Raw genomic sequence first — 16,121 nt, 5'->3', positions numbered from 1 at the left:
TTTGATGGATCTCCTTGGATCATATCTGGCTTTCTTGTATAGGTCAGAGTTGCCTGACTTGAACACTTCAGACTTCAAACAATGGATATCCTAATAATTCAGCACAAAATATTTGTGCAATTAGAATTGTTTTCTTTTTTGTTTTTGCAATATAGCACATTCCACGCAATATTAATTTTATAAATCTTTTATAACCTAAAAGGTACTTGATTTGTTTCCTATTTTTCAGGATTCTGTTGTTTCTTGAAGTAGTTAGGGAATGGCAGAATGATTTTAAGCATGCCTCATTTTTGTTGATGTGGAGAAGGTGGCGTTGGACTGCGGTAAGCACAGTGAGAATAAATACTTATTTTGTTCATTCTTGTCATAAATAGTTATTTTTGTTGTACAGTTCAAATGTATTCTGTTGTAAAAATTTGATTTCTCATCTGATGGACCTAGCACCATGTGACACCAGTTATGTCCTTATTACCTGTTGGCTATATTGATATTTGAAAGCAATAGCTAATTGTAGATTAGGTTATTTGGTAACAGATATTCTTAAGATGAGGGCTAACTCTTGAGACTTGAATATTGTACAAATATTTCTGTACAGAAAATTCCACTTCCATCTGATAATTTGCATACACACAATTCAGCAGATTGAATTGGTCAGCAGCTGATTATCTGATTTAAGTGGTGAATGCTGTTCAATATAAAACAGAATATTTTGAAGTATAATATTGGCTGTACTACTACAGATAGATTTTCAGTATTGCAAATAAGATCTGTTTAAACTGAACTTTATCATCTGCTTTCTATTTGATAGAGTTTTGCCAAAATACTATGAAATTTGAGGGGTTTTAATATAGTATAATGAAAATAGACATATTGGGAGTGCAGAAAACTAAATGGGTGTGCACCAAGTCTTCACTTAAAATTGTCATTGCGTTCCTGACAATTATGACTTCCGAGTGAAACAATAAGTGAATCATGGATTATCATGGGAATCAAGATGGGAATCTGAAGTTCCTTCAGACATGCCTTACCTGGAAAAAAAAAAGTTGAAGTTGAAATACTGTGTTGTACATGTAATACTCTTGCATTCCTGCCTGAATAACTTGCAATATACATTAAATCACTGAACATAACAAATACTATATAAATTCAAATTGGATAACACTAAATCATCCAAACAAGCCCTGAGTGGCACTACTTCTGTACCCCACCAGCAGTATAATTGAAACTCAACTTATTGCTTGGTTTGCTTTCCACATACTCTTGTGCTCTCTCATTATACACGCATGCCCACCCACCCACCCCTTGTAGATGGACTGCAAGGATGCAGATATTGTCAATGTTCCTAATTTTGTGTATGAATGCAAACCCATTGTCTGCCCCAAATCATTTCTGGATTAGCACACTCTGCCAGTGTTCAGTTTAATGTATGCCTTGCTTTATTCCTTATTCTCATGTGTTTTGTCTATCCTTATTAAAATACACTGAACAACTATTGACAAGATTCCCCAAAATACATAAATAGCTTATTGCTTACTATTTGCAATGTTTGTTTTTTGATATATTTTGGAAATTCAGATTTACAGTCCTGTTAATCTTAAGTACCTAAGAATGGGAAGCAAGTTGCTATTTTCAGCAGCCTTTTTGCTAGTCCTCCACAACCAATCGACTCATTCACAACTGGAGATCTGCTTGATTTAAGCTGTCAGATATGAGTATACAGTCCCTGACAGACTCAGGCTGCAGAGGCTGACCAACACCATTGACAGTATCTAGGCACTTCCTGGAACCATGTTGACATTTTCTGAAGTACTGGTCTCAGTGGAGTTGCTGATTTTTTTTAAAAAAAACACTTGCTCTTATAGGTGGATGCCTGAATCAAACCAGGAACTAAATGACTTCAGTCCCTAGGCTTATTTTGTTCCTAGATTGATGGAGGTGACTGCTGCAAGACTGTACACATGAACAAAGAACTGGAAGCCACGGTAACCGATGTAGTTTTGGGAGCTTTAATTATCTGCCAGGATTTGGGTAATTTGACAATGTTTTATTTAAAAGCGAGGCTCTTGGCACAGCCTACTGGGTTACCTTTTCTGTATTATTTTCAGCCTGAAAAAATCCACCTGAACTATCCTTCAATTATTTCTTGGCTAATTTTTCATTTGAATGTCCTACTTTTGCATCCTGTTCCATGACTTCATTACCTTTTTGCCATTGATTGGCAATGTAGAATCCTTGTGGAAAGTTTTTTGAAAACCAAGTATTTGATCAGTTGTATCTCTTCATTGCCACTTTGCACATATTTTAAAGCACCTGCATCAGAGTAATTTAAATAGGACCTCACTGACTTGAAGTCATTCACCTGTTGTTTAAATGTTTTCCTGCTACATCTCATCTTAGTTTTTCCAGATCAGAACTTAAAGATTATAGATGATTTTTAGGTACACATCTTGACCCTTTCAAAAAAGAGTTATGTCATGATGAACAGATTTTTACTTTCTTGCGTTCCAGTACTGGGGAAGATTAATTGAGTGCATGTTTAGACTAAATAAAATAGAGCAGCGTATATAGAGACAAAAACGAGTGAATTTATATGAAACAAACATGAGCTGAAGCACTTAACAAGAACATAAATATTAATCATTTGAGTTTGCCATTGTTACTCTTTATACCTCCTCCCACTTCACCCTCCCACCCTGCTTCATAGTGGTATAGATTCCTTAGTATGCAGGCTCTAATCTCATGCTCTGTCATTCACTAGCACTTACGCCCAGGTTACTGCTTAACTGGATAACTGTGTAATAATACCCTCTCCCTATAACAGGAACTGGATATCAAGCACTTCCCTGGATGTGTGTCCCTGTATGTACTTCATAAGTCCTCCAGTAGGTGGAATTGATGAACACTCTAGGATCACATTAGTGTAAATTAAAGACTTGGTTCATTTTGCAGAAAACAGGTGATCAGGTTAGTAATTCCTTATTTGTTTTAAACTTCAACTATTTTGTAACATACCAAAATGTGCATACTATTCCAAATAGCAACACTGGTGTTTTTATTTTTTGGTTTTCCTTTCTTTCTGATCAGTCTTGCTATAAAACTGGCTATACCTTAATTTCCAGCTCAAGCTTTGTCCCCACGTGTAGATTGGTGTTCCTCTGAAATTGTCTTTCCTAACCCCCCCGTTCTTAATGTAAGAAATAGAAGCAAGAGAAAGCCATGTTGCCCTGTGACCATGCTCCACCAGTTCAGCCACGATCGCACTGAATGATCCTGGCTTCAACATCCTGCCTGTTCCTTTTTAGCTGTTGGCTCCCATACAGTTCAAAAATCTGTCCATCAGTCTTGAATATGTTCAGTGGCTCTCTGGAATAAGGAATTCCAAAGATTTATGACCTTAAGAAATTTCTTCTCCCGCTCCTTCCATGTCTGCGTGGGTTTCCTCTTGGTGCTCCAGTTTCTTCCCACAGTCTGAAAGACATGCTGGTTAGGGGCATTGGCCATGCTAAATTCTCCCTCTGTGTACCCGAACAGGTGCTGGAGTGTGACAACTTGGGGATTTTCACTGTAACCTCATTGCGGTGTTAATGTAACCCTACTTGTGACTAATAAATGAACTTTAATAAACCTCCAATGTCCGACATTTAAGAACATAAGAAATAGGAGCAGGAGTAGGCCATCTAGCCTTTCGAGCCTGCCCCGTCATTCAATAAGATCGTGGCTGATCTGTTGTGGCTCAGTTCCACTTTCCCGCCCTAGAACCCATCAACCCGCTTCTTTAAAATATTTAGCGAGGCAGCCTCCACCACTTCAACGGGCAGAGAATTCCAGAGATTCACCACCCTTTGAGTGAAGAAGTTCCTCCTCAACTCCGTTCTAAACTGCCTCCCCTTTATCTTGAGGCTGTGCCCCCTAGTCCTACTGTCTTTTTTGAGCGGGAAGAGTCTCTCCACCTCTATCCTATCCATCCCATTCATCATCTTATACGTCTCAATGAGATCTCCCCTCATTCTTCTAAACTCTAACGAGTACAAGCCTAGTTTATTCAGCCTCTCCTCATAGCTCAATCCCCTCAACTCCGGTATCAGCCTAGTAAACCTCCTCTGCACTCCCTCCAAGGCCAAATTATCCTTGCGTAAGTACGGCGCCCAAAACTGCACACAGTACTCCAGCTGCGGCCTCACCAATGCCCTCTACAGCCGTTTCAAAAGGAGTGCAGCCATTTCAAAAGGAAATGGCTGCACTCAGCGAATTTAAATTTTAGTAGTGTATTTATGTGTCTATACTTTGATAAATTAGGTTTCTGACTACTTTGCCTTGGAAATTATTTGGATGTGGTTAATGCTCATGTTGAATTTTAATTCTAGAGATCAAAATTAGTTGTCCTCGCTGCCATACGCTGAGACAATGATAAATTGATATTAATAATTCAAGCATTGAAATATTTGTAAGTGGGAACATTAGGATAGTGGGTATTGTTTCAAATGGGGGTGGCACTGTGGCGCAGTGGTCAGCACTGCTGCCTCATAGCACCAGGGGCCAGGGTTCGATTCCTGGCTTGGGTCACTGTGGAGTTCGCACATTCCCTCCGTGTCTGCGTGGGTTTCCCCTGGTGTTCTGGTTTCCTTCCACAGTCCGAAGATGTGTAGGTTAGGTGGGTTGGCCATGCTAAATTCTCCCTCAGTATACCCGAACAGTTGCCGGTGTATGGCAACTAGGGGATTTTCGCAGTAACTTTGTGGCAATGTTAATGTAAGCCTACTTGCGACTAATAAATAAATTTTAAATGCCCCAAGAATTCACATTTTGAGTTTTGCATGAAGCCTGGTTCTAGGTCTGGATGGGTGTGTAGTTCTCTGAACTGCTTCGCTGAAGTAAGGAGACCAAAACTGTACATTATATTCTATTTTTGTCTTATGCCCTGTTCAATTGTGGCAAGACTTCCTTCCTTTATTCTCGTATCCTCCTTGCAATAAAGGTCAAGTTTCCATTTTGTTTTCCCACTTGCTATATCTGTATGCTAACAATTTGTTTCATTTGTAAGAATGCCCAAATTTCTCCTGTCATATTCCATAATCCATTTCCATCTAAATAATATTTTGCTTTCTTTGTTACGCTTACCAGTTGGATAACCTAACATTGCTTTCCAACGTTACATTCCACTTGGCACATGTTTGCTCATTCATTTCACCTATCTTTATTTCTTCACATTTGTGACCTCAACTTACTTCCCCACCTACCTTCCTATTGACAGCAAATTTGGCTGCAACGTATTTGGTCCCTTCATCCAAGCCAATAAATAATATAGATTTTGAATTGATGAGGCTCCTGCACTGATCCCTGTGGAACCCTATTTGTTGCATTTTTCAGCTGGAACGTATCCATTTATTCAGACTATTTTCGTTCAATACTTGTCTCGGAATTAGTCAATAAGCAAGCCTACACCATATATTTTCTCATTTGCCCACCCACCCAGACCTTTAACGTGACTTCATGCAAAATTCAGTCCTAAAGTCTGAATGTTTGCAAGCAATTGAAATAATATCCATTCCCCTATCATTCCTCCTCATTATTTCAATGCCTAACTTATCAATCTGCCATTGTCCAAATAAATTGTGGTGTAATATTCATTTAGATCCGTTTGAAATTGCACCTGGCTGCACCCACACGTCAGGCATCCAACCTGTGGTGAAGACAAATAGAATCATAGAATTTTACAGCATAGAAGGTGGCCTTTTGGTCCATAGTGTCTGCATCAGTTTCCCAAAGTGCTACCCAGCCAACTCCATTCTCCAGCCCTATCTCTATAGCACTCTAAATTCATCACTTTCTGATGAAGAGTCATCCAGACTCAATGTTGGCTCTTATTCTCTCTCCACAGATCTGTCAGACCCACTGAGATTTTCCAGCATTTTCTGTTTTTACTTTTAAATATGTTAGCAAATTAGAAGTGTTTGGGATTGATGGGCCCTTGGCAGCATGAGTTAGAAGTTGGTCAAGTGGTTAGAAACAGAGCGGAGGTATAGATGGGCATTTCTCAGACTGTAGACGAGTTGAAAGCAGTGCTCTCCAGGGTAGAGTACCAGGATCCTTGCTTTTTCTGATTTATATAAACGATTTAGAAACGGGCGTTGAGGGCAAAATCTCAATTTGCAGATGATACTGAGAGAGAGAATAGTGAATTATGATTATGCTGAGTGACTTCAGAGGGATATTGACAAGTTGACCAAAGCGATAGACACTTGGCAGATGAATTTCAATGCAGTGAAATGCAGTGGCACTGAATTAAATGCTTTTTAAATCTAAAATCCAAATATACAACATCCATTGCACTGCCCTCATCCAATGTCTGTGTCACCTCATCAAAAAACTCTATTTCTTATGTTCTTATGTTCTTAAGGACAGCTCATGGCTGACAAATTTAACTAAGTCATGTTGACTGTCCAGTGTTAACTAACTTTTCTCTAGGTGTATATTTAACTTATCCTGTATTATGGCCTCCATCAGTTTTCCCATTATTAATGTTAAGTTGACAGGTCTGTAGTTTCCTGGGTAATCCTTTGCCCCTTTGCAAATGTGACATCATTGTTAATAATCTTCCAGCCCTCCGAGACTAATACTGTGTTCAGAGTGGCCTGGAAAATTTCTGTCGACAGCTCCCTTAGTGCTCTCAGCAATCCCATCTGGGCCTGGCAACTTCTCTACCTGGAGTGCTTCAAGCCTTTTTAGCACCTCTGCATCTGTCACTATAGTGCTTAGTTGCTCAACACTCATTTTAACTGGGCCATTGTCACGATCTTCTAATTTGGTAAAGAGCAATGTCAATTAGTACCTCTGCCGTACCGCCCAGTTCAGTGAACGTTAGCTTCAATTTTTACTTTTTCACGAGACGATACTGGTGCAGTGCTTTATAGCTCAGACACATCCCAAAGATGCATGTAACTTTTAAAATTTGAAGTAAAAGTATATGTGCATTCTGAGCATGTGTAGTTTCCGGAATTTTGAAACTGAAGATGACATTCCTTGCTTTTTCTGTGCATTTGGGGGGGAAAAAACACTGCTGAAATGCCTTTGCTTTTGAAATTGAATGACAATACAATTGTATTTCATAGTTCACATGACAATGCAGATTTTGCACCCACAAAAAGCTTTTGTAGTGGTTCCAAGCATGTTCCAGTTGTTTCCTAAAATGATTTTAGATGTTATTTTGTATTCAATATTTGTTTCAACATCAATTTTAACAAAAAATTCTGTCTTTTCAAAATAATACTGCAGTTAACTTGATATGAACTTATCCTGGCAAAAAACGTTGCTATTGTTGACTTGTTGACACAACCTTTCAACAACAGTTCTGCATTTTCCTGGAAGAATTTTACTTGGAATCTTGCAGTTAATCCACAAGTGTGGCCAGCATGTTGGAACAAAAGCCCTAGTCTACATGTATCTATAGTTGAACAAACAAAATATTTTAGGAAGGTTTTGTCTCTAAATTTTGGTTCCAACTAACAAATCTTTGGGGAAAGATTGTTACATGATCAAGTATCAAACTGCATGGAATCAAGGTGTGATTTATGGTGCGTTAAATCTCCTGGCACATCAATGCGATCAACTTTCTGTGTATAGTACTTATACTGTTGACAAAAGTCCAAGGTAAATTAATTTTTCATTAATTTATTTGCCCCGCTACGCAATTTTCAAAGTTTTGTTGAATGAGATTTTACTTTGAATTGTGTACATTATTTGAAACTTGGTTGATGTATGATTATGCTGTGATATAAGAAGTTAGATGTTCCCATATAAAAATAAACTAGTATCATATTTTAAGGTGTTGACTGCTTTTGTCTATATTTTAAGAAACCAAAAATCAAGCTTAAAAAATGTACTTGAAGCAAGATGCTGCACTTTCAAGCAAAGTAGAGTTTAGGATTAAAATCTTTTAATTGCTCAATTTTTAACATGTTGGTTCCAATATTGTCGATGTATTGTGAATGGTTGACTATTGAAGATGTGTATTTTACATGGTTGCCTATTGGAGCTGTAGATGAAAGGTACATTATAAAAAAGCTACTGCATTTACCTCTGATTACTGAGCCATCGAAATGAGATGGTATTACAATATCTGAATATTAAAAGCAACTAAACACTAATATATATGGATGACAACGCCACAGCAGATTTTGCAATACAGTTAAGTCATCCTTTATTGCTACAGGATGATCTCTAGTCACTGAACTAAATTGTCATGTTAGCGCTAATTTGCATGTGGAGCATGTCTTTGAAAATCAGCATACCATTTGGTTTAGTGGATAGGGTCAGCAACAAGGCAGCCTCAACTGAACAATTGAAACTGCCTTGGAAACTTCCAAAGCTTAGCTGAATTATGGCTTTTTGGAAAAAAATGTATACTGTGGCTGATGTGGGATACTTGTTCATTTTGAAGGTTTGATTCAATAGTTGTACCTGTGTTCCTCTCACTTAGTTGAGCAATGATTTAGAAGTGTAATTCAGTTTGTGACATGATTTATTGAGGTATTCAAAGTAACCTTCTGCAAACTTTTGCAGGCCAATCGCTTTGTCAGCAATTTGGTTTTGGTTTGATCGTATCTGCCTGCTCCAATAGTTCAAGAGGATATAAAGCCTCTCCTTGTACTAGTTGAAAAGGGGGAGGAAACTCTCCAATACTCTGGCCAATGTCCTTTTCTCGATTGAACTAAGTAGAAATAGATTCGCTGTCTTCCTCCCGTTTTCAGTACATCAGGTCTTACTTTTGAAATGCAGTCAATTATTTAAACACTAATTTGCAAACAGCAATTAGTTGCACTTAGATGTAGATTTGATGTAGCACTATATGAATGCAAATTCTATTTACTGCTGGCTTAATTTTAGTTATTCAGCCAATGCAGGGAGTATTCAGAATTTAATGGAACTTGGCATTGCATTGACTAAATCTAGGTTATTTTATTAGTGAAAAAAGATTTGGAGATTTGAATTCAAATATGCAAATTGTAGCATGAAAAAATATTCTCTTTATTCAGGAGTTCTATTCAATAATTGGTAACATATTTTGTTTCTGATATGTATTAATTTCTGGTTTATTTAAGCTATGGTATAGTCTTATTTTTGAACTGTTATTTCTCAGTTTGTTTTAATATTTTTTCTTATATCCTTAGATACGTGTTTAACCTATGGATAAAGTTGGAAAGATGTGGAGCAATTTAAAATACAGATGTCAGAGCCTTTTTGTTAATGAAGATGGAGGTCGAAATGAAAACGATTTAAACTGTCAATGTTCAGTTGGTAAAAATGCAAATGTGCAAGTTGGCGATCTGCCTCAGCAGCGGTCAAGCCTATTAAATAGACATGGAACTATACCATTGGTTACAGACACATGTCTAAAAGCAGACAGAAGGAATAGAAACTGTGTATCTGATGTCCCAGAGATTGTTGAAGCTGATTTAGATAAAGAGAATGAAAATTTAGCTGCTGCACCGGAGTCTCATCTTGTTAGAAGAGACTCTTACTCCCGTCATGCTCCATGGGGTGGGAAGAAGAAACATTCTTGCTCTACAAAAATGCAAATGTCTTTTGATACAGATAAACGCTTTAGTCGAACAAGGTATGGGTTACAGAGACGTGAAAGACGATACGGTGTAAGTTCCATACATGATATGGATAATTTGTCTAATCGAACTATCACACGACAATCTATACGCCAGCGTTTCCAAGAAACTGTAGGTTTGTGTTTTCCACTGCGAACACATAATAAACAGTCTAAGGGCTTATCCTCAAGCAGGAGAAAAATATTGCTCTCTGAACTGATGCTTGAAAAATGTCCTTTTCCAGCTGGCTCTGACTTAGCCCAAAAATGGCATCTTATCAAGCAACACACTGCTCCCGTTAGCTCACAATCAGCCTGCTGGCTTGAGACATTTGATCCAACTTTTGCCTCTGCAGAAGATGAAGAAGATCGGCTTCGAGAAAGACGAAGGCTCAGCATCGAGGAAGGGGTCGATCCTCCTCCTAATGCCCTAATACACACTTTTGAATCCACTGCACAAATTAATCAAACGTACAAGTTGGGACCAAAGTTAGCACCTGGGATGAGTGAGCTTTCTGGTGATAATCGAGGAATGCCAAATGGAGATTGGGACTCTGAAGAGGACACAACAACTCTGTGTCTCCAGGCACGCAAACAGAAAGCACGACACATGCCAGGAGAAAACTTTAGTCACTCTGCCAGACCTGGGCCCTGGAAAGTGCACACACAAATTGATTACATTCATTGTCTAGTGCCGGACTTGCTTCAGATTACAAGTAACTCTTGTTACTGGGGAGTGATGGACCGTTATGAAGCTGAGGCTCTCCTTGACGGCAAGCCTGAAGGCACCTTTTTACTCAGGGATTCGGCACAAGAGGACTACCTATTCTCCGTAAGCTTCCGCCGTTATAACCGCTCTTTGCATGCCAGGATCGAGCAGTGGAATCACAATTTTAGTTTTGATGCCCATGACCCCTGTGTTTTTCACTCCACTACAGTAACTGGCCTTTTGGAACATTATAAGGATCCCAGCTCATGCATGTTTTTTGAACCATTGCTAACTGTTCCACTGACCAGGACTCTTCCTTTCAGTCTGCAGTACATCTGCCGTGCAGCCATCTGCAACTGTACAACATATGATGGGATAGATGCACTTCCACTTCCCCCACCTTTACAAGAGTATCTGAAAGAGTATCACTACAAGCAGAAAGTAAGGGTGCGATGGTTAGAGTGAGAACTATCGAAAGCCAAATGAGAGTTGCACCCTATGATTCTTGGCTTTTTTAAATTGTCGAAAAGTTGCTTACTTATGGGATATTATGAAAGTTGCAGATTTATTTGGAAAGAATTAATTCTTTCTGAATTATTCAAGGCTTGAATTGACTTAGTGTGTGGTTTATCTTTCAGGTACTTGAGCACTTTGTGGTGTCTGATTTTCAGTGGATATCATGGATCCACCTACAAATCAATGTGCATGTATTTATTATGTTGGCGTTTAGGGATTTACTAGCTTTTGAAGTTGTCTGTGTGCAAGATATGGTCAAAAAGGAATCGTTGATTCAGGGCAACTTTGGGGCTCCAGAATTGGTGCAGAGGTTGCAGAGTATGCACATTCACTAGGATCTTGGAAATCGTGATAGAATTTGAATCAAATTTTAATGAGACCGTCATTTCGGAGAATAAACACCACTTTTGTGTAGGATTGCCATTCTGGCATTTAACCTGGATGATAAGCAAACTGGAAGAATTTTATTTTATTTAGCTCAAGTTTTTTTTGACTAATAGATTCTTTGGAGTAACTTCAGGATAATTGGGTACCAGATAAAACAGTGCAGCCTGAGTGTTTGCCTGAGGGAGTACTGCACTTTCAGAGGTGCTATCTTTGAGAAGAGATGTTAAATCAAGTAACTGCTCCCTCAGATGTACATAAAAGATCCCATAACACTATTTTGAATAATAGCAGAGGATTTATCCCCAATCTCAAAGCCAATATCTGTCCTTCAGTTAACAGATTAATGTGGTGAATATCTCACTGCTGCTTGTGGAAGCTTGCTGCACATAAATTGGCTGCCACGTTTTTTGCAGTACAACAATAAAGCACTTTGGGGTGTTCTGAGGTTCCGAAAGGCACTATATAAATGTAAGCCTTTTTATTTCTGACCGTTGTCTGATTCTTGAGATTACTACCTTGAAATCATTTCCAAGCATTTCTTTTGAAGGGAAGGGGCAGCTTCTGTTTTGTTCCTTAGGTGTCACGGTGGACGTTGGCTACAATGGTCCTCACGGTTTATACATCTGTGAAAAGTTAATTGAACCTATGAATGACCAACAATAAATAATCACTCAATGGACTCTACTTTCTGATTGCCAACATAAAATCTGTTTGAACAGTTTAGGAAAACATCTTGTAACTATAAGATTGGAATGGAGAAATCCAGATAAAGCATACAAATGGTTTGTTTTTCAGCCTGTGAGCAGGAATCCAGGCTGAAGTTGTGTGGTCAGAGTATAACTGTTTGTTTTGCCAATTAAGGGTGGGTATAGGACCAGACAATATAATTTAAATGATTGAGAAGTGCATTTAAAACTGGTTAGAAAAACTTTACAGTCCAAGAGGTTGTATTTGGAATAATTTGACGGAAAATAGAATAGATACTCAAACACTAGGAACTTGTAAAACTGCAGCTCGGTCCTATGTTAAGGTAGAGGAGGAATGAATTCACTTCCTGTGTTTTGACTATAAATGGGAAATTGGATGTCCTTGTAATTTTTCTTCAGTTGCTGTTGCCTTATTTTAACGGTAGCTTCTGTTGCAAATTGACGACAATGATGGCAATATTGTCGGTATTTAACTTTAACTGAGACACCACGGAGCACAGGATAATGAACCATCTTCTTCTCTGTGCAAATGAATTTCCCCTCTTAGTATCACTTTTTTGATGAATATGGGGCCACTTCCAAATATATAGCTAGGGAGTAAGGTCAAGAATTTTTCATATTTGTATTAATTACAGTTATATGGCTTTCTACCATGTATTAATGTGAGTTTTAGGTGATTAAAGTTTTGTAGGGAATTTGTTCCCATTTTTAAAGTGACCATTAGATTATTTGGGACCCAAGATCAAGCATAATTTAAATTTCAAATATGGACTAAGCATTTAAGTGAACACCTTGTGAAGGGATTAACGTTTACTCTAAAGGTGAAAATTATAATCTCACCACTTGTTAGCTTTTTGATTAGCCCACTTTGCCACAACAGGGCCAGTTTCACTTTTTATTTCAAATAATAGCATCCAGAGAAGTGTTTGATTTTTCATGTTCTCTTTGGATTAAAACTTTTAAAATATCCAATACTCAGAAGGTTGTAAAGAAAATGTTTTATTGTGTATTTGTTCCAAAATGAATTAACTGATATTTCTTAAATCTAGCCTTGTTCTTATATCACAAATGAAATTGCTGCAACAATGACGAGATGCTCAACTGTTGCTCTGCTTTTTGCCAAGTACTGTGCTGGGCAGCCACTGCAATTTTGGTGGCCCATTCCCATCCAAGACTAGCTCAGTTGGTCCTGTGTGTACTGCAGCTTGTATATTTCATGCTGTGCATCTTCCTTCTGTCACAAAAGGAAAAAAAAGTATTTAGCAGAGTAGCTTTATATCGTAGAAAAAAAAGGCGCAGACTTATTTTGTTGAATCAGATTGTTTCATGTCTTTGTACTGCTTTTAAATTTTGAATGTGCAGCCAGGATTTTAGTTTTTAACTGTTTAGCTGACTGCTTGAGACAGTGTGCTGAAGGGCCATTTTCTGTGCTGTAAAAGTTCTGTTGGAAGGTGCCAACTTAGTTCAATCTGTACTAGAAACTAGAAACTTCAAACTTAGCTTCCAGATCATAGTGCTATGTGAAATCAGTTTCAAAAAATAAACATCTACAATTCTTTTATTCCATATTTTAGTTCTGAAGATATTATCACCTTTTTTGCAATGCTTGCTTTAATAGCACAATGGTTTTTTTTTTACTAGTGTGCTGTGCAAGTACTTCTAGAAAATCCTTAATCACCAAATATTCTTTAAGAGTTGTATGCTTATTTTTGTGACATATTATCCATAAGTGCTGTGAAACTGAACTTCAGCTTCATGGCATCAAAAATAGTTTTGAATTAGTTTATTTCAACTAGTAACTGAGCTATTCAGTAAACTTGCAAACACTACTGTTTCACATTTGTTCTAATGGTCTATTCTCATTATTAGTATAGAGGTCTGATCCTTGCCACACATATAATCAGGTAGTTTGGTTAAATGTGTTACTAGATGTGTAGAATGTGCACATTTTAAGCTGTAACCATTTATGTCACCAGCATAATTAACCTCCCACAATTATGCATCTCTTCAACTGCATCTGGTTTTTATTTTCATTTATGTACCTGCACATTGTTAAATTAATTTAAACTCATCTGCAAAACAACCAGCTTTGTTGAGCCATGGTGGTGCATACTCCCAAGTAATAGATTGGTTCAACCGTGTAAATTTGCTCTCTTCAGAGTGTCTAGTTGTTAATTGATATACGCCTCTGATCAGCACATGCACCTGATTTATACTTGAGGTGCTTTTGAAAGCAATAATTTGTTTAAAGAGCATGCTAATCAGATGTTCAGTAATGATCCTGAAACTTGAAGCATTATATGCTGTTCTATTTTTTTCCAGCTGAAAGGAATCTTATTGACAGATTTTCAGTTTCTGGTTAATCTTTTTACTCAGGTTATTGAGGGTGGCATTGCGATGAAAGCAAGGTCCAAACCCGTTATCTAGAAGGAAGTAATTTTTCCTCCCAAACTGTTTCAATCTGCTCAGAAACTTTGACCTTTAAGGAAAAGATAAATCTGAGGGAAGGTTCCTCCACAGACTTTCATCAAGTTGGAATGTAGCTGAAATAAAGTTTTTAAATCATTAATCCTTCATGTACAAATAAGATATTGCTCATCCAAAGAAGAGAATCAATGTAAGGTATAGTTCTATTCAGAGAATATTGCTCTTTATGGATGGGAAATAATTTCCATAAGGTGCTGTACTTCAGGTAAATTAAACCAAGATGCGCACCTTTTCAGCTGGATATTACAGATCCTATGATCGTTATTCAAACAATTGAGAATTCTCCTGGTGCCCTGAATGTGTCTCTTCATTCAGTACCATTTGAACCAGATTAACTGGTCATTGATCTGCCAGGTGATTGAACTGGTGCTAATATAGAATGGTTGCTGTGTTTTCCTAAATCTCCTACTTCAAGAAACAACTTGCATTATAAATGCAAATATTTACTTTGCATCTGCAGTGTCCTGCATTTACACCAATGCAATCGTGAGTAGAGGTCTGTTGAGCCCTGCACTAGTCAGATTGCACTGGTTCTAATTGGTGCGCATTCCTGATTTTAAAAAAAAATTGACAATGGATCTTTTCTAATAGTCTTGAAATGTCTTTTGTGCCTTCATTATTATACAATTTTTCAGAATTTGATGCTCTAATTTTTGTGGAGGTTAAACAAATGGGAGAATTAAATCAGTTTAAGTAATGGATGTCCCTATATAATCAGCCTTCCTGCACTAAGCTCCCTCCCAACCTCCCCCTCGTGACTGAGGTGTTTTCCATTTTTTTTCGCTGCATTTCATTCTCCTGTTGTTTTTGGATCTCCAAGCTGCTTGACCTGAGCGAGTTGTTCTATACTTAGTGGGATGGAGATCACTTGACCATTCAAGTCTCAAATTTCTAAAATGGTGGGTACCAATAGATTCTCATCATGGGATAATTGTCTCCAATATGTGCATGCAAACTAAACAGCATTTGAACACTTGCTTAACTCCCACTAAGATTCTCAGCCTAAATTGCTGCAGTAATATATTTTGAATTCTTTTGGTCAAATTTTCACCTCCTGTAAGCTTGGTAGCTCTTACTGGCCTAAAGTTGAGCAATTTCTGAAAAAGCCAACTACAATTATCAAACCCGTCTGTTACACTTCCGTGTTTTACATAAACAATTTTCAAGCTGTTTTAAAGAGGTTGTGTCCTAATTTATTTGTTTACCTGGGTTATATAAATGAACTTATTGGATTTTAAAACAAAAATAATTTGATTTAATACAGTTGTATGGATCCACAAGTTGAAACATTTATAAGGTCCTCGGTATTGTCAAATGTAAAGAATTTTTTTTTAAAAACTTAATAGCAGTGTTTAACTTAGTTCAATTCTGTAATTTTAATACTGCCTTGGCTGAGGGCAGGTAAGATCTTACAAATTAAATATGGATTTAACACTAACCTTTCATCTGAATCAAGCCCATAATGATTGGATGGAAGTAAATCACCTAATTTCAATCACATTTGTAAACTTAGAGCTAGTGTAATCTCACCCAGTTCTGGAAGAATGTGGGTCTACAGCACAAAACTGTCCCTGAACTACCGTATGCTGGCAATAAAGATGGCTGGTGCGGAAATTGAATTCAAACCCTAGCAAAATATCACTGCTTTCAATTTTTGTAATTTTCATAAGACACCTTAACTCATGAACATTTTGATCCTCAAACAATAATTTTTTTTGCC

At 37.6% G+C, this 16,121-nt stretch overlaps 1 protein-coding gene across 1 annotated transcript in view; it reads left to right on the top strand.

The window, feature by feature from the left end:
- Positions 1-11,030, top strand: part of LOC145351028 (suppressor of cytokine signaling 5-like) — a 42,616-nt gene extending 31,586 nt beyond the window's left edge. The window contains exons 2-3 of the mRNA XM_080200627.1: positions 2,822-2,964; positions 9,168-11,030. Of these exons, the coding sequence (XP_080056753.1) occupies positions 9,183-10,769 (1,587 nt within the window). The 5' untranslated portion in view covers positions 2,822-2,964; positions 9,168-9,182 and the 3' untranslated portion in view covers positions 10,770-11,030. The remainder of the gene's footprint in view (positions 1-2,821; positions 2,965-9,167) is intronic.
- The last annotated feature ends 5,091 nt before the right edge of the window (positions 11,031-16,121 follow it).

Source organism: Carcharhinus amblyrhynchos, chromosome 12 (genome assembly GCF_965287045.1).
Source record: "Carcharhinus amblyrhynchos chromosome 12, sCarAmb.v2.hapA, whole genome shotgun sequence".
Classification (NCBI taxonomy): domain Eukaryota; kingdom Metazoa; phylum Chordata; class Chondrichthyes; order Carcharhiniformes; family Carcharhinidae; genus Carcharhinus; species Carcharhinus amblyrhynchos.
The sequence above is the reverse complement of the archived record's forward strand: the minus strand, read 5'-3'. Positions and strand labels throughout refer to the sequence as shown.